Source organism: Empidonax traillii, unplaced genomic scaffold (genome assembly GCF_003031625.1).
Source record: "Empidonax traillii isolate 1590-97213 ecotype Southwest subspecies unplaced genomic scaffold, ASM303162v1 scaffold73:size1297144, whole genome shotgun sequence".
NCBI classification, from domain to species: Eukaryota; Metazoa; Chordata; class Aves; order Passeriformes; family Tyrannidae; genus Empidonax; species Empidonax traillii.
The window spans coordinates 1,030,043-1,053,455 of NW_020955266.1; the positions used below are offsets into that span (position 1 = coordinate 1,030,043).

Here is a 23,413-nt window from a genome sequence, read left to right on the forward strand (position 1 = left end):
GGCCCCAGCCACCTCCTCCAGCACTGAGCAAACCCAAATTGGGAATAGGCGCTGCACGGCTGCACTGACTCTGTACCAATGCATCTTGCACAAACACATCCCCACTGAAGGCACTCAAGCAATCAATAAAAATCTTTACCCAAATATTGATGAATCTCTCTCCCTCGACATAGTGGCCTTTTTATAAGAAATGTGAAATGTCACCTCAGACTCTGGAGAAAACAGGGGAAAAAGGGGACTGCTGCATCTCCCCCAGAGAGGCATCTCTGCTGCCCGGCACTGTAAGAGGGGATGTCTGCCCTGCCACAGGCTCAGCCCTCCCCAGATCCCCTCCCTAGGTGCGTGTCTGAGGCTGGTGCTCATGGCACTGGGGATGGCATTTCTTCAGGTAACCTACAGACCTGGCTCATGTTCGCAGGGGCTGCCTGCTCTGGGCAAGTCCCAGGTGCTTCCTTTTCATTTCTAGCTGTGCCTTTTTTTATTTTTTTTCTTCCATCCTCTATGCTTGAAAAATCTTTCAGCAGCAATATATCTTCCAAGAGAAACCACAGAGACCCAGATCTGCTGCATTGAAGTTGTCAAAGGGCTGGGTTTTCTCACTCTTAGAAATGGCATCCGTGGGGCGAAACAAACCCAGCGATGAGTGAGCCTGGAGAGGCTCAAAATTCAGCTGAGATAAGTAAGAGGGTCGGGCTCCTCTCATCTAACCTTGGCTTTGATATCTCCTGTAACACAGTCATCTGCTGGCAATGGATGAGAGAGGTGCTTTGGAGGAGCTCCTGATTTCATACGAGGCTCCCCAAAAAAGCATCACTGCAAAGGCTGCCAGCCTGAGGACAGTGATCCCTCACAGGGACCCACTGACTGGAGCCAGGAAAAGGCTGTGCAGGAACGTGGTGGACACCAGCAGCTCCTGCCCACTGGAGCTTCCCTGCTGGGAGCTGCTATTAATCAGGTTGCTTTCAGCAAGTCCCAGCCCTGCTCTAAATTCCTGACTTGCCTGAGAACATGACAAATGGTGTGAATAGAAAAGCCAAAATGTAAACAAAACATCACCCCCTTTCAGCCTCCCCAAACCCAAAATTGAGTTCGAAGCCGTCAAAACATTTCATTGCAAACATTCAACTGATTTATATGGGTTTTAATTACAGAGGGGGGAAAAAAAAAAGCTTAAATTTTAAAAGAAAAAGCCATTGCAAAATGGAATGTTATATTTTTTCATTATGGAAATGCCAAAACAAAACCTTTTTTTTTTTTTTTTTGCTGCAGCAGCACTTTCCAGTGAAAAATGTTGTGACAAAAAATTTTCAACCAGCTCTTGCTGAGCTTCCTACTGACCCTCTGCCTTCCCTGCCAAAGCTACTGTCTCTATTCCTCTGGCAATTCTTAGAGGCAACCACTTCCTATAGCTTAATAGACTCTGGAATTCGATACAGAGCAATCAGAGGGAGACATGTTATCCTTCTATATAAAGATCTGCAGTAGGATTTCATTTTACCTAAGCTTGTTCCTTTCCTCTAATGAACCACAGGGTTGGGTAATTTAGAGTGTCAGTGAGCTCATAAATAAGCACACTGATTTAACAAGAAAACTTCTGCTATTTTTAGCCAGAAAGGGGGGGAAAAATAGATCAAGAAATATGGAATTTGCTCAATTCCAACTGCAGGAAAAAATAGGTAGGCTTGAATTATTATTATGGTCACTGCTGTGATTTAGGGAAAATATTTGCTCCAAAGAATAACACACTTGAGGAAAGCAGGTATTTTATTCTAGGAAGTAAATGCACTAATTTTAAACAAGTATTTAAACAGTTTCTGTTCAAGAAAGCACTGGAGCACACGATTACTTTAGTGCCTCATTAGGGGCTGCCTCCCCTCCTAAATTCGATCTAGATCAGAGATGAGGATCTAGTTTACAGTGACCCATTTGCAAGAATTCCTCTTTAGGAAAATCATTCAAAACTGGATTTTCATGCAGTATAAGTAGGCACAAAAGAGAGATCATTTGATGATCCCCAGCAGCTCTGCTCTGGGAAAACCTCACGCTGTGCCCCAGGCTCTGCAGATGTGCCCTGACATTGCTGTGGAGCCCTGCTTAAGGCAAGAAGCCAAATACAAGACCCCACTGAAGGATGAAGATGGGATTTTGTACATTTTCCCTCCAACACCCATGAATTGTAAATCCCAATGAAAAACTTCTTACTGTGTTGACAAGGGAAACTCTGAGCCTATACTCTTGCTCTTGCATTGACATACAACATCATAAACCAAGATATTATCTCAACTCCCACAGAAAAATCCAAACCAACTTATGCTTCAAAATCCCTGTGACTGCATTACACAAAGAACTTTAACTCGTCAGTCAAATTGAGTTTGGATGGAGACTTTGCAGGAAATTAGGAATATTAACCTGGTTCTCAGAGTTGTAATACTCGGGAGCTGGGAGGGCATAATGATGGCACACAGAGCCTGACAGGTTGTCCATCAGCTTCAGCTCTCCTTCCAGAGATTCCTGGATCAGCAGTGATATGGTATCAAACAAGTGCCTTTCCTAGGAGGGGTGGTGTGTAGCATGCAGAGAGAGAGAGAGCAAGCCAGAAGGAGAGAGGAGGAAAAAGGCAAGGGACAGAGACAGAGAGAAAAAAAGGACAGTGTATCAAACCCAATGAACAAAAGGGGGAAAAAACAGAACAGAAGCAGGGAAAAAGGGTGGAAATGTTCAGGGACAATGGCAGCAATAGAAACAATGGGACAGGAGAGGTGAGGCGGGAGAGGAGAGAGAACAGTGCAGTAATATCACGGTGAGCAGAGACAGCTTCCTCAGACGTTACTAGAGACGGGGTGACGGCGGCTGCTCCCGCTCAGGGCCCTCCTCGGGGACAATCTTGCTCTCAGCAAACACGGCCGGTCACTCCTGGGATCTGAGCAGCACAATGGGGCCAGCAGAGCAGCATCTTCGTACTCGGTGCTGTGAACTCCTACAGGACACTACTGCTGTGAGGCTTCTACACACACGGTCCACGTTTTTGAGCCAGAGGACCTAATACTTGACACCTAAATCCATATCCAGAGGGCACATCAATTAAAATAACCTGACTAGAAGAGGTGCTGAGCATCCTGCCCATGAAAGCTGCAGCTGACCAGGACGGACACACGTCAGGTCACTAATTCATGTGCCAGACATGGGTTGAGGTGCCTCAGCTGTCCTGGCCAACGTCAAACCAGCTGGCCACAGCACAGACAAGGGGAGGCTGTACAGAGCAGGGTCTGGCTTTTGCAGGCAGCATGGGAGCGATTTAAGGGTGCACCTTCCACGTGGGGAATGCCTACCACATAAAATGAGATGAGGACCATCGCTACAGTCAAACAGCACACACTGCAAAAATCCCAGGGAATAGGCAAGCAAAAGAGCATGCTGACCACATGTCCTTGCAGCGTCATGTCCTGGGAATTGTATTCCTCTGCTATCGTGCTCAAGCATCAGATTTGTCCTGAAGATTTTGGCTGGGAGAATAAATAGTCAGAATAAAATCTGCTGGAGCTTTTTGAGGCTTCTCTTTGAGGGAAAGAGCAAGAAACACATTCTTGAGGTTATGACTAGAATAAGCCCTTTCCCAGGCCACCTTCACAGAAAGCAGGTCTAACAGAGTGCCAAGTGAGGGTATTCTCATTGATTTGTCTTGCAATTCTACATTTTTTCTTTTTTGCCAGTGTCAGTACTGGTGCAGGACAACAGGGCTGAGGACAGACTGCCAGTACTCTGTTCAACATGTACCACAACAGTTGGGATGTGTTGTTTCTTCCTAGAGGACGTAGTAAATCTGGATTTCCCCATATTGCCCTGAACTCCTTTTTCCTGTGCCAAAGAGCAGCTTGGGACTCTCTCTCAGACATCAGAGACACTAATGGCACCAGAAATTTCCAGTAGCTTAGGAACTGAAACAAAGCTAAAGCAGGGATTTACTCTTTTTCACCCTTGGACTAAAGATCACAAATGAGTTTTTCATGCATTAGAATACTCATTAGTCCACCCCAGGCTGAGGCCAAGATATGCTGTTGTGAAATCATGATGTAATAAAAACTAATGAGGTCTGTGTAGAGTTTAACCCAATTTGCAATCAGCTAAGACTAAAAAAAGGCTGGGCCATATTTCTTGTGTAATTCCAGTTCAGTGCCCTCCCAAAGGACTCGTCTGGGGCTTGACCTCACCTCTCATTCCTCAAACTGAATCTTCATCCAAAAACTGTGCTTTAGGGAGACTTGGTGCAGCTCATAGCAGCTCCCACATTACAGCCCTGTTCCAGCCCTGCTCCAGCTGGTGGGAGTTCTGCCACCAGCTCTGGTGAGCTCAGGTTTGAGTCTCTTCTGGATTATTCTATTGTTAAAAGAATCTTTTCTTATGAGACTGACTGTGGGGATGGATTTTAAATTGAGGTTACATTAAACAAATTTAATACTGAAGCAAAGATTAGCCAAGTTTTATTCCTCTTTTATGTTGTGGTTCATGGTCTGTATTAGTAAAGCAAACACATTATGCTCATGATTTTGCTATCACAAAGGACCCAGTCAAAACTCTGGATTAGAGCAAATTTGGAGCTAGCTTTGAATTTGGTGGCTTGGGCACACCTCCAAAACAAATTGCAAAGCTCTCTACCTCTGAACAAATGCGTCAAGGTGGTCTGGAGACCTGCTGGGGTCTTTTCCCCGCAGAATCATCTCCCACACCACGCAACACTGAGTCAGCAGACAGCGAGGAACACAAGCCCAGGACACACAGTACACCCCCCCTTCATTACCAACTCATGCATGTCTTCCCCCAGCAAATATGCAGGTCAAGCCCTCTTCACCCTCCAGCCGAGGTTCTCACCATGTGGTAAGCTAATGAGAGCTGAGAATCCACCTTGATTTGCATGGGGTTGGTACACTCTCGGGGGCTCTCGGGTCTCTCTCCTCCGGTGCTGCCTGTCCACGCAAAGATGTCCGAGGGGCTGTGTTGGCCAGGGCTGATTGTCTTCATTTCCATCTCCAGTTCTGCCTCCAGCTCTGCCTCCTCCTTCGCCTCCTTGTTGCTCTCCTCCAAGTGCTTCATGAGCACAGCGATCACCACGTTCACCAGGACAAACTGGGCCGTCAGCACGAAGGACACGAAGTAGATGGGGGAAATGACGGTGTTGTAACAGGTGGACTCCTGGTCACAGTCACGCAGTGTGTCCTGGAAACAGGAGGGGAAATGGTGGAGGGATGTGAAGAGGTTCCAGCATGGACCTTGGTCTGCTGTCTGGCCACCTGGCTGCAATGGGTTCTTTCCTTTCATGAAGGAAACTGAGAAGATTTGGCAAATTTCATGTCTAGAATAGCAATATACTTGCCGATGGCACCTTAACATTTACCTTCATTATCCCGTTCCAGTTGTCTCCTGTGGATACTCGGAAGAGAGTCAGAAAGGCCATCCCAAAGTTCCTGAACGTGGCGTGTCGTCCCAGCCCCTCGCAGGGGTGTGTGTCGTCACATTCTGTGGGACCAAACACAGCCATGAGACCCCCACTCACACACCACTCCCACCCCTTCCACCAGCACGGCAAGACTCACCAAGGTCTCCAAACAGCTCCACTCCAAGAGCTGCAAATATGAAAAACAACAACATGAAGAGAAGACCCAGATTCCCCACCTGAAAAGAGAAAAAGAAATGGGGGGGAAAAAAAACACAAAAAAAGAACATTCATTGATTTTTTTGTTCCAGACCTGTTTCCTGCTGTATTCTTTAATCCAAAACTTAAACTGCTTCAGGGGAAAAATGACCTCAGTGTGAGGACTGTATCTCAGACTGTGCTTCGGAAGGGAAATGTGATTCTCTAATGACAGTAAAGATAAAATGATTAGCATTCCTCTGCAATAGGAAATTAGCTGTGGGCCAGAGATCTGGTTTGATATGGCAGTGGGTTACCTGCGGCAGCGCTTGCATCACGGTGTCCAAGAGGGCTCTCATCCCTACAGCCATCTTCAGCAACTTCAGCACTGCGGAAAACACGTTTGCAATATGGTAACGGCAGCGTTAGCACAGAGGCACAAACCCAGCCCCTCTCCTGGGAGCCACAAATTAGAGGAGGAGAAACGTGAAATCATGTCAAGTGTTCTCCATTAGCTGCTACAGTCCCTGGCCTTTTTACATCGCTCCTTGTTGCTTGGATACTATCAAAATCCCGTGAATAGCAGCATCACCTATCCTGAGACTTGGAGAAAGTGTTATCTTTCTGCCTGGCGCTTCCTTTCCCCACTTTATCTGTGTTGGACTCATCTCCTTCCTCTGGTTATCGTGAGCAGTTACTTTCCCAGCCCTGGGGCTACTTTCCCACTTCCATAGGCTACCCATTTTCATACGTGACTCACAGAAGAACTGATTTACACATCTCTTCCAGAAGGTTGCATTTCCAACTGGAAACCGCATGTATTTTTAATTCTGAAAGGGATCCAATGCACAGAGAAACCACTTTCCCCCTGCCCCCCCCCACCCTTGTGACACAGAAGCATTTAATTTCTCCTCCAGCTCCTCCTTTGCTTAGATGAGGGCTGCAATCAGAACAGTTTTCCTCAGAGCACAATACCCTTCAGGATGGCCTGGCAGTACTTCATTAAGGGCCTGAGCACTTACATTTTACATCTTCATCACTCGGTCCTGAGACTTCCCTGCTCTGAAAAAATCAGGCCCTGCAGAAGCTGGCTCCCTGACTCGGGTACGTGCTGTTACACGTCTGAGGGGACAGATGGATGCAGAGTGACAAGGCAAGCTTTGTCACCAAGTGGTGTGATGTAAAGCCTCATGGGAAATCAAATTTATTAGATGCTTGTCTTTTAAAGCCAACATACTCAAGCTTGTGTTCTCTAATCCCTGTTTAGAGATGACTTTGATTTGACTGGCACAATTTTCCCAGGTACATCTCTGGGAGTTACAGCCACAGTAACTTCTCCTTTATTCCTAAGCTCTCAGCCTTTCAAGTCCTCTTAGGACAGAAACACATGGTCAGCTGGCTCAGCTTTTTGGCTCCTTGCAAGTATTTTCCCCCATTGTTCTTTTATTTGTTTACAGCCTGTTGGTGCCAGAACTATGCACATCATGATGGGGATATGCCCCAGGACTGTTTCCCAATAGCTTAACTCTCTCCTGGTGGAGATCCCACACCTCAAACAGAAGTAATTTCTGTTTTATTCCTCTCACCTCGAGCAATCCTGAGAACCCTCATGATTCGGATAATAGTGGGGTTAATTGGTAGCGAAGCGTTCACCTCGATCTCTTCCAGAGTGATGCCCATGATAGACAGCAGCACGATTGCCAGATCTAATTGGTTCCATCTGGAGACAACATAAAATGAAGTTTAACATCTACTAAGAAGCTGGCAAGGGGAGGTAGCTTGCTTCACACGAATTCCAGTCATTTCAATGGCTCGAGCACTCAAATGAATCTGCAGCATTTTTCTGAGGGTATTATACAAAAGCAGTTATGTTATGAAATCATTATAACTAATGCATCTCATTAGAAAACCAGCCAATTCCAAAGATATCCTTGACTGAGGGGAAAGAAACAAAAGCTGGGCAGTTTTCTACCCAGAGGCTGCAGACCTCAGGGGAGAGGCTGTGGTATCTGTCCAGCTACTTCTAGACATGACACTCGTGGACCTCAGCATGAGATCTGCCCCAGAAAGAACAGGCCCCCGTGTCCAGTCCTTGCAATAAAAATCATGTTGGATAAAGGAAAGACCCCAAGGATTTGTGCCAGGCCGGAGAGAGGTGTAATCCCAGCACGGACACACAGAATGTGGGGAGAGGGGTGGAACAACACACTGGCTGCTGAAGGGCTCATGTCAAATCCTGCTCAGTTTTGTGCTCTTGGTGCTAAAATTGAAGAAGGCAAAAATGGGAGGAGAAAGATTCATCAAGGACATAAAATTCATATTTGTGAGGCAAGAGAGTGAAAATCTAGATAAAGACACAATTTCATCCACTGCTCCACATCTTCAAAAGAAAGGGTCCCTTTTCTCTTTCATTTCCACTCAGGGCAAGATTCTGTCTCTTGGCATAAATTTTGTCACTTCACCAGGTCCTCTTGATTATATGGACATGCAACTGGTGTGAGAAAAGAACCAGCGGGTCAGTGTGAGACGTGTCTCTGTTTCATCCACTCCCAAGGGCCAAAGATGTACAATCCCTCTCCTTGGCCTGCACAAACCCTTCTCCGCCTCACATCCCAAGCCTCCACCTACCCAGCTTTCAACCAGTCACACCACAAAGCGTTCACACATATCAGACTGACACCATGGGGCAGACCATGGGAATTCAGGATGTTAAATGTGGGCAGCTGTCTCCAGAACCTGCTGCTGCCCCCGTGGCCACCACAGAGCTTTTGTTACCTGTCTTGGAAGAAGCGACGAAACCCAAAGGCAATAAGCTTGAAAACAGACTCCAGGACAAAGATAACAGTGAAGATGTAATTGCAAATCTTCAGGGCTTCATCAAGAACCTAGATGTGGGCACAGGATTGGGGTTAGACATTAGCTCCGCAGAGGGGCTTTGCTGCCTGCAAACCTGACTCTTCTGTCACCAGTTATTTCCAAACTATAGACAAAAGTCTCCAAATGTGGGCTCTCTCTAACGATAAAAGTCCCAGGGACAGAATCCCAGGAGGGGCTGACACAGACCCAAGGCACAACCCCAGCTGGGATTGCTGGGGTGAGCAGTAAGAGCTGCTGCATTTGCAGGTGTCAGCAGCACAAAACCTCTTGTGCTTTCCGCAGAAAGCTGAATTTCATCCCACTTGCTCGTTCATGCAAGCACTGGCCAAATGACTCCTTTGTGACAGCCTGCCATTACTCCTCACCTTGAGCTTTTGGCAAGGAGCAGAAGAGAGGGATGGCATGCCAGGAGGAGCAAGTGCCTTGCATTTTCCTCTGCCTCCCTTCCTCTGCAGAAGTCAAAGCCTGGCCATTAATCCAGCTGCACCCTGGCTGGGACAACTCTTGCACAGTCAGGCATTAAAGACTCCTGAGAGATGATTTTATCCCCAAAAGCCCTGCTCATGAAGGAGCACTGTGGTCACAGCATCCTCCCCGGCCTCTTAAGTGACGTGCACTGAATTTCTCACAGCTGGCAAATGGAACAGTAATAACTGTCCAGGACACTGTTAGGGAATGCGGGAGATGGGAACAGAGTGCTCTCAGACCAAAACCAACACTTGCTGATCCCTGCATGGGAGAAATCACAGCAGGAGGGGTTTAAGCCATGTGCTCTGCCCTCATGTTGCAGTTTAGTTTCAAGTATGCATGGATGAAAATCACCTCACCTGCCCGAGAAACACAAGCCCAAAGGATGCCCTGGCTCTGAATGAGCCTCCCCCTCATACTGCAGAGCACCTGGGCTCTGCTGCAAATAAGAAAATTTATCTGACAAAAGCAGATAAATGTGCTTGAACCACGTCTATGCACTGTGCAACCCCCTCTCTATGAGCAGCTGCAGCGTCGCTGGCTGGGGTTTCATCCCCAGTGCATCCCACCACCAAACCCTTTCAACACCAAGACACCAAGCAATCACTAGTTTGGATATGAAGTTCTCTGCTAAATTTAGCCTTTAAGTGTCTTCAGGATCCCAGCCATCCATCACCCAGACCAGAGTGATTTTGGGGCCCCGACTCAGCAAGACTCATGCATGTGGCTTGAACCATGCTGTCACCCCAGCACAGCCCAAGCTTGGAGTTATTACCCAGACTCTGCATACCAGAGGCTTAGAGACAAAATGTTTTTTTTTTTTTTTTTCCTTAAGAAAATTAAAAACAAAGTCCTGCCCAACATTTTTATAATACAAAAGAAAATGTAGCTGCAGAACGACTGTGGTAAGACGCACGCTCTAGTGCGACTCCAATCCAGGCTCCTTCGCCAACAACCTTTTTCATCACCAAATGACTGAATCATGAAATGAGCCTTCCAGGGTATTTAAAGGTGACCTGAACAGAAAAAATAAATTGGGCTTGTTTCCTTTCACTTTTGGCTTCTTTATGATAGGTTGGAGGATATTTCCCCCTGTTGTTTGTATGTTTTAGTTGTTTGGGGTGCTTTTTTATATTAAGTATTCAAGCCCTGTCTAGTCTTAGAGAATATTTCCTCCTATTGTGTGTTATATTTATTCATCCTGAAAGTGGCTAATAAAAGTAAGTACAAGTTATATGGCAAAGGCAGCTATTTCCATTTCATTCTTATGCACAAGAGACTTGACATCCCAGGACAGGCTGTTTTTATTTTCACAGTATGACAAAGACCCAGGAACTTAGCACACTAATATATTAAAATGTACTTAAAAGACCAGTGTGGAATGCAATGCCTGTGAAAATCAGGTCCTAAGGGACACTGGGGATTTAGAAGAAACTTTGCAAAAAGAAACAATTCACAGATTCTTCTATTCTTTTTCCTTTTTTTTTTTTTTTTTTTAGGGGAAAGACCTAAGTAAAATGGAAGATATCAACAATGATCTAATCTAGCAAAGCAAACAAACCTGCTCCCATCCTCATTTTCAAAGCAGCTTGCTTGCACCTAACTAGAAGGGAGAGGTGCAATGGGATCCATGTACCAAAAGCCATGGATTCAGCTGGAAGCCAGTTGTAGGATGGGTACACTCCATGGGCAAAGGGACAGGTCAGGCATGGTGAATGGGGGTTCTGAGGTCTAACAGCAAAACTGGCCTTAACTCAGCCCATCAGCATATCCCACCATGGCCCTGCACGTCCCCCTTGGCTGTCCCAGTACCTTGGGCTGCTGGTAGTGCTCCATGGCCATGGTGATCACGTTGAGGCCAATCACACCCGTGATGAACAAATCCAGGTAGTGGCTGGTGCACATCTGGTGGATCAGGAGGCGGAAGCGGGAGTAATCCGAATAGTAGGGCTTACACTGTGCTTCTGCAGCGGGGAGGAGGAGAGCGGAGAGGCACGTCAAGTCATTTCTCTGCGTCTTTCTGAAGTCAACGCACCCTCGCTTTCCAACTCCAGAGATGACAAATTCTAGACCGATTACAGCAACATGCTGTCTTTTTTACTTCCTTCTTTTCTTGCTGGCATGTTACCATTTCTTACACACAGCAGGGCTCCCGTCATCTTACATCCATTAAATATCTTCAGTGGGACATGCGCTATACTCAGCCTTGTGGCATCAGGGATGAGGTGAGCTGGGACTACCGTGCTGCTAAAGAACATTTCTCCCCACAGGGAAATTTAGGTTAGGCCTAAATTAAAACAACAACTTTTGTTTCTGCTATAGTAAAAGTCCCCGAAGTATCTGAAAACCCAATTAAGGGCCAGATGCTGGGGACAGATTTTACTAACAGTGCCTTAAAGAAACGGGCCACTGAGCTCGCGGTGGTCTTTGTAAGGTAAGGAGTTCAGGCATGTTATGTTCTTTGCAATAAACTATAGAGAGAACAAAAATCAACACTTTGGCTGTCAAAGCCCTGAAAAATGGTGCATAAAAATACCGAGGAAAGCTGATCAGTCAGCCCTAGTGATCAGAAAATAACGATCCTCCACTTAGACAAGATTATCAAAGTACATATTTCACTGTTCAACTCATCCCCCTGTTTGGCTGCCTCGGGGTGACACATGCTCTTTAGACCCCGAATGTTCCTAGAGATAAACTCATTTACTCACCTAATCTCTAATGAGGAAATGCCAAGGCTGAGTATATAATTCAGTACAATTTTCAAGGAGGCATTATAATGCAGATTGAAGTGGAAAGGACTGTCTTGAATATGTCAAAGTATAATACTACTCTCATAATTAGATGATCAACTGGTTATGAAAATTATTGAGCTGTAAGAATTACATGGTTGATATTTAGTGCTGCTGAGCAAATGTACATTTTGATACATTATTCCAAGAAAAAAAGTTGGGCAGGATAAAGCCAGGAAGCACAAGTTTGGGTTGCCCTCAGGGAAAACTAATTTTAGAAGATTAAATTTTGCCTGGAAATAGAGTTCACTTTGTCAATAGCCAATGACATTGCAATCGAACCCATAGATTTAATGGTTTCACATGCTCCCCGCTCCAGAAAAATAGGAGTTTTGTTTTTTCCATAGAGACAGACCTTTCCCTTCCAGCCCAGGGACCAGAGAGAAAAATCACTCAGCAGTTTTATTCCGTAGGGGTTTGGAAGGCCCAAAATTCTTCTTCAGTGTCATCAAATGAAAGGCAGTATTAATATTCACTTTCTGATCTGCAGTGGGCTTTAGGTGATCTGCACCTGAGTGCTAAAGCACACTATTGATGAAAAGGTCTGTAAAATTAATTTTCATGCTGAATCTATTGAGTGCTTATGAAAAAAAAGCAGACTGGTAGCTGCTGACTCACTCATAAGACTTTGTCAGATATCTCAGAATCTGCATAAATCTCCATAAAGTCAAGATATCTCGATCACATTATGCTAAATTATGAGTAGCAAATTAACTAAAATGTTTGAATACAATTAGGTTAGGAATAGGACCTATTTTTATGAACCAACTTATCATCTCAGGAAGAAACACCATCGTAATTGGATCACTTACTTCTTCTACATTTATGTATAATTCACATTCAAAAAGAAAAATGTCAGTGTTTCTACCTTTTCCTGCAATGGATTTACTTATGAATAATTACACTGGAATTCAATTTTTTTTTTTCTCAGCTTTGACTGACAGGTAATTCCAAATCCTACAGAATAGCACCGATCTGGTTAGAACAGAGAAAGGATTTAGAGAGAGGTTGTAAATGTCTCCTGTGCAGGGCTCCTGCACCTGGATTAGCCAGCACATGACCTTATAAGCAGGGTTGCTAATTGTTCAGATATCTGCAAAGGCTTCCCCCTCTCCGCACCCCCTTCTCCCAAACGTCCTTTCCGCCTCTCCCAGCTCGTAACTGCAGCTTTCCACAACCAAACGTCCCTGGATGCTGCTCTCGCAGATGCCCTTGCAGCCTTCGAAAATTACCAGCAGTAAATGTTTCGTGCTTCCCCGTTAACTTGGTTAGGAGGGGATTTGCCAACCCTGTTTATAAATCATGGCACCATCAGTCGCTCCCCCGGTCTCCCCATGCCGGCCATGCATCTCAGTGCAGTTCGGATGCTACCGCGGGATGACCCACACACGGGCTGACATGCTGCCCGAGGACTAGGGGGAAACCCCCACTGTGCCTAGGCGGGCAGGGGACTTTCTGAGCAGACAAACCACTTTTTAACATTGTAAAAATACTGTTTCTTTCACCCGACCTGCGTGGTTCCGCAGAGAATTTGGGTGCAGCTCCAACGTAATTACGGCGGTGCAAAGCCCGTGCCCCCTATCACACAGCGTCGTTCTTAGTTATTGCAATAAAGAGCTGAACAATACCAACATCTTGGGAAATACAGACATCTGTTAAAACTCCGGGTGGTGAACTTCACAACTAACACAACACCACATTACTGTACTGTTACAATACACTGTGTCAAGAACAACAAGAGCTCTGGGTTAGTCTCGGTTGTTACTGGAAAGGTTAACGTGGCTTCCCGGCACACATGGCGTTAAAGAAAGGAGGAGGAGAGCAAACCAACAAAGAATTGGCAGAATGAGAAAAGATGGGGAAATACAGCAAAAGCCCTCTACGAGACATCAGGCTGGTAAACAGGGTGTAAATCAAGCTGCTTCACCGTGGCTGGAGGCCAGGAGTGAGGGAGAAGTGGGTCAAATCAGCAGATCATTACACAGGATAAACTTAGCTCAGACAGTGGATCCTGAGCAATCTCTTCCTAAGGAAGGGGATGTTGCAGCTGTTTGGGAGCTGGCTTGGGTGAGTCCCACCTGCCTCTCCATCCTGGATGATGGTGGTCCAGGGGGACTGACTGTGCTGGGAAGGGGAGCAGTGCCTGGGCACAGATGACACTTGACTTCAGCTCATCATTTCTATGGGCCCTCAACTCAGGTTGTTTCCCAAGATGTGCTCAACTCCTGGCATCATCCTGTGGGATTACTGATTCCCTTGATGAGGGAGTCAGAGCATGGCAGCCCCAGCCTGTGTCATGGGGTACCCAAACTCATCATAAGTCCTCTCTGCCCTTTAGGAAACGAAATGACCTTTGCTGTTGCAGGATCAACATTTCCCATTCCTAATCCCTGTCTGACTTCTCCCAGGCCAGGTGCCCTTGGGGTTCAGTGATCCCAGCCTGGGTTTGAGGTGTTACACCCCGTGCTGCTGTTTGTCTGATGGCTGTGGGATGTCACCTGCGAGATGACACCAGTGCCCAGCCGAGCAGCATCACAGGCACCTCTGTTTCTCCTGGGCAGTGCCTCAGAGTATCCCAGGGCTTGGCCAGTCTCTGCCAGCACAGCAAGAAGTGGGACTGGGGCCACTTTCTTCCCATTAACTGCGTTATCTCTGGGTAGTGTCTGCCTCCCAATATAGCCCTGTCAGGAGAGAAATTGCCACTTTCCCCGAGGTGGCTCCGAGCCGGAGGTGCGTGGGCACAGGAAATTGGAATTCACGAGAGTGGGACAATTCCATTACTGTCTCCTTCAGCTTCTTCCTTCTCCTATAATAAGGGAATTAACTACTTTGCAGGTCTGAGTATATCTGGAGGACAGCGGCAAACCAGTGAGCAATGAGCCCGTGACGCAGCTGGATTTACAAACTGTATCAAGAATATTATTAGGTTAAAAAGTAGTTTGCACTGAAGGAACTTTTTTAGATTTAAACACAGAGTTTTACTTGGCTTTTATTGTACTGAATGGATTTATTTAAAAAAAAAAAAAAGCGAAATGGAAAATGATAAATTATTTCCACTGAGAAGATTCCGGTTGTGATAGAATGTAGACTTGGAGGGGAAAAAAAAGGAAAAAAATTAAATTATAAAATATCTCACTAAGTACCAGGCAGCACCAGCACACACACACACACACACACACACACACAATTCCATCTTGTCTTGATAGAAAGAGAAAAGAACCCTCTGGAAGTGCAGAGATGTGGGGAAGCTTTGAGTCACAACTCCAGATTCCTCACTGAACCACAGGAGGTTCAGCTACAGCACCTGGGACTGATTCCCTAAATTCCCAACAGTCAGGTTCAAATATAAAACCTTTCTGTTCCCTCACTACGGTGCCTGAGGAGCGGCATGGCACATTCACTACCACTGGATCCAAAGAAAAGACAACAAAAGGAAACACAAAGCACAGACCTGACAATTGTACACATTTTAAAGGCAAACTCTAAGAGTCTTTCTGAGCCTGCACGGGATAACAGAGGGGTTTGGAATGAGTTCAGTGCCTTAAAAATAACACAAAATAAGACAGCCTTGATGTAACTCTGTAGGACCAGGAGAGGAGTCACAATCAAATAAAAGGAAGAAAAAATAACCAGAGTCCCAAAGTCAGTGAGAGCCCCTCCTTGCGCTGCCCCCATTTCAGAGAGGCCAGGAGGCCCAGCAAGAGCAGCAAGAAAGACAGCAAAGAAATAAAAATATCAGGAACAGCAACGGGAAGGAGATTCAGGATTTATTAAAGCATGTTGTGATAACTTCCAACAAGGCCTAGAAATATAAGGTAGAACCTCTGTCTCCTTGAGTTATCTCTGCAGTGAAAGCCAATAGCCCTCACCTTGCAATTTTTATTTAATCAAAACTCCCTGCAATCTATGAGAGATGGATGGAGCCCTGCTCCCATCTCAAGCAGTGGGAGCTTGTGCACAGGTGAGATTTTTAATGGCACAATTTTCCTAGCATATTATTTTTGTCGAAAATTACAGCTATATTTGTTTCTATGTTGTCACCTCTTTAATTATTCAGGCTAATATTCTTAAGTTATGAATTAAACAAAATGCTTGCCGGATCAAAGCTTCTCCTAAAAATAAAAAGAGCAAGGGACAGATTTGCAGCCCTAAGCATTGTTCTGGGAAGGGGGGCTGGGGAAGGGGACATGAGAGAGCGATGGGTCAAGGGGCAGATCAGACCCCAGCAGTGTTCAGCCCAGATGGTCCCTCCCCACCAGGACCTGGAAAGGCTTTAAGGTGGCATCTTTATTTCTTTTAATTTACAAGATGCCTCATGGATCAAGCAACTCTCAGTCAATACACAGACTTTACAAACTGAACAGCACAATGATCAGACCCAGTGTCCGTGCTGAGGGTTGGTGTGGGGCTAAGCTCCACATTATAACACTGAGGCTCTGCACTATACTGAATTTTACCCTGCTGGAAAAAAAATACCGTGCCTCCCTGAAGCACAGTGTTTGCGGAGCAATGAGCAAAGGCTGGAGAAATAAGGAAATATCCTCCCTAAGCACGACTGCCTGCCTTCCAGAGACACAAAGCCTGCAAATTATTCAGACTCCTAAGCTGGTGGTTGGCAAGCTAAAGTTGACAATAAAGGACCCATTTCGCAGTCCAGTCATTATTCTCTAAGATTAAAAAAAAACACCTAAAAGAACCAAAAAAAAAAAAGAGGAGAAAAAAAAAAAAAAAGGTCATGAAAAGTCTGACAGTGCCTTAATGAAAACCAGGAAAAAAAAAAATAAAAATACTGAATAACATAACATGATTGAAGAGTAAATTAAGGGTTTGAAAGTGTCAGCCCTGAGCTAGGTCTGCAGGGACCTGCAGCTCAGAGTGGGATGCGTGTGCCATGGAGTAAGCGAACGAGCTTTGCACCACACACAGGGTTTAGTGGGATGCCTCACAGCGCGGTGGCGAGCCGTTAGTGACACAGCACTGCCATTCAGTGGGACGAGACGTGCCGGCTTCCCAGTACCTTGCACTGCACTGGCTGAGCTCTCCATTAATACATCATCCAGCATTAGATCTAAAAGAACGAAATGGCATTAATCACCCGGCAGGACACACGGCAAGACTTCCCATCCCCTTCGGAGGTCCCTACGGCTCTTGAGGCTCTCCGTTGCCTCTACCAGGATTGTTGCCTTGCGGGATCCTCTCCTTGTGCTTCGTGGAGGGTGGGCTGAGCTATACGTGAAAAAGGAAGTGCTCTTGTGCTTCTGCCACGTGCGCAGGTGGAAGCCCAAGAGATCCCTGAGAACCCCCTCATTTGACGAGGATGGAGAAGACACTTCTGAAGGACGACCTAGTTCCCATCCTGCTGGAACAGCACAACTTAGAGCGGCCACCCCTGCGCCTGCCCACTTCTCATGAGCTGAGATCTCACATGCTTTTCTGCTTTTCAGATATCTGATTGGATAAATGGCACCGGAAGAGTCTACAACCAAAAATGACTGTGCCACCAGTCAGATGTTTATGTCGGTCCTTATCTGGCATCCATAGGTTGGTTTGGGCATCTGAGGTCACATAGGAAGCCCAGCTGAAAGGAACCCCCATGCAGTCGCTGGCACAATCACAGCCTTAGTCTTGGTATCATCTGCAAGTTCCCACTGTGCAGAATGAAGTTAAGCAATGACATCTGTTGCCTCCGAGGGCAAAGCTGGACACGGTCAATTAAAACCAATGTTTCACCGAACGCGAACTGGGAAAACTGTTCTAAAGTGATTTGGAGGACTTCATACTTTGCTCTTGAAAGGTTTTTATGGCAATTGAATACTCAGCAATATTTGATCCTCAGTAAAATAGCTGTTTATTGCCTCTTTAATTAGGCATTTCATAGCACTGAATGAATAACTGTATCTCCAAGGATGGTTTGTGATTCCTTCCCGCTGGGAAATTGCCCGGGCTTACGTTTTTTTTCCATCTAGTTCCTCTAGTCTTATAAATAAAGTCATTAATAATAACTAAACATTTATTTTTCTTCTACAGAAATATCTACTTTTCAAAACTGCAACTCTAAATAGGGATCTTTCTATCCAGCCTTTAAAAACCTTTTCTAACTCATCAGCTTGAAACTGTGTTTGGGAACTTTGACTAACTGAAAGAGCTTTCTAGGCATTTTCTTGATGGGGAAAAAAACACCAACCAACTAAAAAAAGGACTCTTTTCCATCTGTATCCCACTTAACTGAGAACAGCTCTTGAGGGAAGCCTCCATCCTTCCACTGACGAGCAAGGAAGCCAGGCTCTCAGCATAAACCCAAGTTTGATGTCCAGGGGCTGGTGTGATACATCCTAGTGGTTACAAAACCTGTGAAGCTCATGGGACTGAAAGATGTGACCAAAGGAAACTGCTGGATAAGTGTTGAACTGAGAGAGGCTCAGGCAGCGCTGTGGTACATGATTAACCCTGTCACAGCTATTGAACACCTCTTAGGCTATTAAAAAATAAAACAGACTTAATATTACCAGCTTGGGGAACAAGCACCTGATCAGTCAGCCTCTTAAACAGTACTGAAGTCTGTCAAAGATAAAGAAGAGATGTGAAAGGGGACAGGGAGAGAGCAGCAGGCGGATTGACCAGGAAGGGAAAATGCGAGGCCACGAACACGAAGGGCAATGGAGGAAGTTCAGTCAGAAGACAGAGCATGCGAGAAAAAGAACACCTCTGACCTGTGGCCTCTGGCTAACTTATCTCCTACTTGAATAACTACATTAAAACAAAAAGAGACTAAGAGACGAAGGTCAGGTTGGAGATTTCTGGCAGAGTGGAGGTCTTTCCTCCTTTAACCTGTAGAGCCTCTTCTATGCAGGGATGCACATTTCACATCCAGTTCAGAGTTGGGGTCAATTTCCACCAGTGCTATTTTGTCTAGTTAGTTACTTTCCTCATCTGCCTTTTTTTTTTTTCTAATCTGTATTTCTCAAGTAAATGCATTGATATGTTTCTCTAAGGAGTTTTAAAGCGTTACTAGAATGAGATGGCTCCATTATTTTATTACACTCTTGAATAGCAGTGGTGCTACTGTGCCAATAAATAAACCTGTTTGATAAATGGGACAGGTAACATCACTGTGGCATTACAAGGCTGTAATAAACCAAATAGTGAATCCAGTTATCAGCAACAGTGCTCATGACTCAGAAGATTTATGGTGCCATCCAGCACTGCTGATCTTTGCAGTTGTCACTATTTGTGTAACACTGAGCTCTGCTATCCAAGAAGCTCCAGGTGTGATTATTATTATATTTTAATTCAAATAACCTCCAATGGAAAGGTCATAGCAAATCATGCAGCCATTAAAAAAGGCTTCCATGGCTCCTTGCTTAGCCTAAAACGACACTATTTCCTTCATGCAAATTTTATAGCTGGACATGCTTTTGGGAGAAGAATGATCACCAGACACGAGGCAGGGAGGGGAGGGAGGAGGGGATTGTGTGGAAGGTCAAGCAGGACTCAGAAAGATGTGGAAAGACTACCGACCAGCCATCTGTTTCTCCTTACTCCTTCTCTTTTTCTCCAGCCGGCGCAGCCTCTTCTCCTCCCGCCTCTTGGCTTCTTCTTCCTCCTGGTGCTGTCGACACTTGTGGAAATTCTCCACCACCACCCCCACGAACATGTTGAGGACGAAGAAGGCCACGATCAGCAAGAAGGAAATGAAGTAGAGGAGCATCCACGGGTTGTAGTTCATGACTGGCTGCAAAGTGGATTAAGGCAAATTTCAAGTGAACCTCAAAAAAAAAGAATGGGAGCAAACTGATACAGCTGTGCCATCCACAGAACCCGTGGGTGCCTCTTTCAGGCAGCTCAGGGTGCTCTGCTCGTCCTAAAAATTCTGAGACATATTAACTGAGTGCTCCCAAAATGTGTCGAGGGCAAAGTGTGTCAGGACAGAAGCACCACCTCTGTTCTGCAGCATCCTTTGCAGCTATTGTAAGTCCCTCACTGAAAACCTGTACCTACACAAAGCACTTCTTTTCTCCTGAAATGATGAAATTGCTTAAAAAGTCAAACCACTCTTTGATAAACACAGTTCTCCTAACGTGAGTTACACCAGTTGCGTTGCAAAATCTTTAGGGAAAAGGCTGAGTACAAATCCAGACTTTTCACTGGACTCCTTGTCACATCCCAGGACTTGGATTAAACGCCTCCCTTGATCCTAACCCCGTAACCCCACCTCACTGTGGAAGCCAACAGTACTTGGCAAAACAAGAGCTGAAATGCGTGACCTTTGACAACTCATTTCTTCCAGCTCTGCTAGAGCCCGTACCTGTTGGTCGACTCCCACAGCATCCAAGCCATCGTACATGATATCCACCCACCCATCCTTGGAGGCCAGAACAAAGAGAGACATCAGGGCCTAGGAACGCATGGAAAAAAAAAAGTTAGGCACAGCTGCACTGAAGCTCTTTTAACTTGCAACACCTTACTCCTCTTTGCCCTTTCCTGCCTAGGATTGTCATTACCTGTCTGATAATGGGACACTTTGATGACGAAGATTTCTCTCAGCAGCAAAAACCTATCAATGCCAGCGGCCAGTTCAGCAACGAGCCGTAATTCGGAAACCACAGTGCTGAAGACAAAAGCAGCTTCATTTCCACCCTCCAGGTCTCTACTGATCCTGACTAATTAGTCCTTACCATGCTGCTAAAATAAGGCTGCGTTGCAGGGATGGTTGAAAATGTCCAGCTCTATTAGACAAGCCCTTCTGCAAGATATATTTGGTTTGTTATGTAGCAGTGAAGCAATTAAGTACTCCACGAAGCCACATGTGCTTGTTCTGTTCCGAAAAGAAGTGTATGCCTGCTTGGAAACACTGCCTTTGGGATTTACAGAGACAGAATGCTGTGTATGTGAACTGAATATTTACTGCGACTGGCAGTGCCCTGTAAGAAAATCCCATGGGATAATAATGCACAGGTTTAAAGTCAAGGAGGTAAAGGAGCAAAGAAGCAGATTACCGTTCTATTAATACCTGGCCGAGATTATCAAAATTATACTTGTGCCGGACCCATTTGTAGCTTGCTTCTGTACAATCCGATTTATTTGTGATGTTTCTGGTGTCCTCCCCCTGGCAGACAAAAAACTTGCCTTTGAAAAGCTGGAAAACACGCAAAGAAGAGAGGAGATGTCAGGGTTCAGTCCACAGGATTTCTCCGCAGATGATGGGCATTTCTCTGGGGTTCTCCACACAGCCCACACCAACCAGAGCTGTTAAGGGAACTGGCCTCGTTCATGCAGGTTATTAAGAATGAGTAGCCTGTATAATATGCACCTAATGAGCAAATGCACGATTTCACATCGCTTAGGACACCCTCCTCATGAATTAGGTTGTCTGGTTCAGTGATCTGAGACTGGCCTAAAGGCCTTTGCTTCTGGGTCGCCAGCTCAAGTGTAGCCCCAGCTAATAGCCCAGACCAGCTAATGGCTTGTTACCACCCAGTGACGCTCAGCTAAGGACAAATGAAGTGTAACAGGGGCCCTGTGCCAGCAGAGCTAAGGTGGCACTGAAGAGGCCCAGTGACGAGCTAAGCTCTGCTCTTAGAGGTCACCAGGGAACACTTCAGAGAGGAGATGAGCCCCTGAGGGTGACGCCAGGTTCTTGCTGAATCAAGACTGCTGCCGGTCCCGCTCCGCTCTCTGATCCTGGATGCTGTGCTCCAGCTGTCAGAAGGCTCTGCTGTCCGCACAGCGGTCACTGAAAATATTCCTTGTGCAGAGCTTGTGGAGTCAAGCCCAACCCGTGCTGGGTACATGATCCTGAGCTTATTTCCTTTGGTTTAAGCCAGGAGAGATGCAGCTCCTGGGGAGTCAGCTCCTGGTTTATACCTGTACAAGGAACAGGAGCCTCCACATGCTTAATTCTAGACCTGGTGCTTCCTGTACTCAGAACAGAGAGTGGCAGGGGATGATTACTGCTTCAGACAGGGTGATTGATGCTAGCAGGATGGATGGTATCAAAGCCCAGGAGACAGCCAACAAATCTAGTTTTATTTGCTGACAGAAGCTATTGACATTACTGCTGGGGGGGGGTGGAGGGGAAATGGCAACCTGCTCTCCAGGCTCCTTAAAACACCACCCGGGTATACAGAGAAGAGACACTGGTGGGGTTTGATCTGTTTTTCTAGACAAATATCAGTAGAAATAATAGCGAACAAGATAAACCCACGCATTACTCCATGGGTTTCCTTCCGAAATCAACAGCAGAAGGATGGTCTCTAGGCATACAAAATTAATCACCGCTCAACGCAATCATAAAACCTCTGGATGCAAGAAGAGAAGTATTCCCTGATCTTTCCACGGAGAAACACTATCCTTGGTAAGGCAGACTGGGGAGATATAGTCTTCACAGTGAAAAGTTTTAATTAAGCAGGAAGGTAAACAACTGGTTTTAATATAGTATCTGTAAATATAACTTCTCCCGGAGCTGGGCTGCAGTGCCACTCAGATGGGAGCAGTAACAGGGCTACTGACAGGGTTTGGAAATACAAAGCCCAGTATACAAAAATGCTGATCCCTGTCAGTGCTCCACAGTTCAGCACTTCCAAAAGGAAAAGACCCAGTGTTTCCTACTGGACTTGTTTGATCCACCTACTTCTTGTGTCTGATTAATGACTCTTCACCTGTGGGCAGCTCTACAACCAAAACAGTCTTGCTAAGAGGACACACCATTATAAACTCCAATGCCTAGATTTCAATAGCATTAAAAAGCTCTAGTTTAATTCCCAGCTTATATTTAAATGAGAGAAACTATCTGTAACTTCAAGAGATCATCTTTTTATAGAAAACAGCTATGGCCTCATCTTACACCTAATTAGACATAAATATTAACTGCGAATTTTGCATCCTGAATACAGGATCAGTCTTGCTTGTATCTACCACTGAAGCACATCAATAGTCATGACAATTTAACGTAAGACTGCCAGTCACCAGGGAAAGCATTGCAATTAGCAGGGAGGAAATTCAAAGAGCATACTGCAAGTTTTGGTGTTTGGCATAAATTTTCCTGTGTCTGAGTCTTATATTGTTTTACGGGATATACTTAGTTTTATGAATCTGTTTAGTAAAAGGGATGGATGCTGTTAGACTGTGCCAAGCCAATCTAGCTGCTGAGGTGGTTATGGATGGCATGATTTTCTTCTCTGTTTATTTTCAATGCTGTATTTATTATTTAAACAGTATACTAGTATAAAATATTGTATAAGACACCTTTCCAAAACAAAGCCAAACAGAGTTGCTTTCCAAAGCTGGTTGTGACAGATCAGATAAACTTCAGAAAGAAGTAAGTGTTATGTCAGAATATTTATATGAAGCAATCTCTTCTTCCCAGGTAATGAGAAACCAATTGCATTGGAAACTCTGCCACTTTTCCCCCGGGTTCCTGCACTCCTGGGACTGAGGATATTGCCAGCAGAGCTGGCAGGAAACAGACTCAGAAATCTCTATCTCTGCAAGCTTTCAGTTAACACAAACTGTCAGAATTTGAATGAATCTCCAGGTCAAGGTCTCTCTGGAGTTTACAAGCCAACAGTTTCAGCTTTGAGTTTATATTTCCCCATCGGTTTATAACCAGAAGAAAAGTGGAGGGGAAATTGTAGAATCATAGAATGGATTGGGT

At 45.4% G+C, this 23,413-nt stretch overlaps 1 protein-coding gene across 19 annotated transcripts in view; it reads right to left on the reverse strand.

Moving 5' to 3' along the window:
* Positions 1–23,413, reverse strand: part of CACNA1G (calcium voltage-gated channel subunit alpha1 G) — a 145,901-nt gene that overhangs the window by 14,716 nt on the left and 107,772 nt on the right. For 7 of the 19 annotated variants that reach the window (XM_027880658.1, XM_027880655.1, XM_027880661.1 and 4 more), the window contains 12 exons: positions 20,771–20,896; positions 20,066–20,155; positions 19,279–19,492; positions 16,778–16,828; positions 10,784–10,935; positions 8,402–8,511; positions 7,213–7,346; positions 5,944–6,014; positions 5,589–5,667; positions 5,390–5,511; positions 4,867–5,211; positions 2,410–2,550 (listed from right to left, as the gene is read on the reverse strand). In XM_027880658.1, the coding sequence (XP_027736459.1) occupies positions 2,410–2,550; positions 4,867–5,211; positions 5,390–5,511; positions 5,589–5,667; positions 5,944–6,014; positions 7,213–7,346; positions 8,402–8,511; positions 10,784–10,935; positions 16,778–16,828; positions 19,279–19,492; positions 20,066–20,155; positions 20,771–20,896 (1,635 nt within the window). Of the gene's footprint in view, positions 1–2,409; positions 2,551–4,866; positions 5,212–5,389; positions 5,512–5,588; positions 5,668–5,943; positions 6,015–7,212; positions 7,347–8,401; positions 8,512–10,783; positions 10,936–16,777; positions 16,829–19,278; positions 19,493–20,065; positions 20,156–20,770; positions 20,897–23,413 lie in introns of those variants that run through there. The other 12 variants (XM_027880660.1, XM_027880652.1, XM_027880650.1 and 9 more) reach the window with 5 other exon arrangements.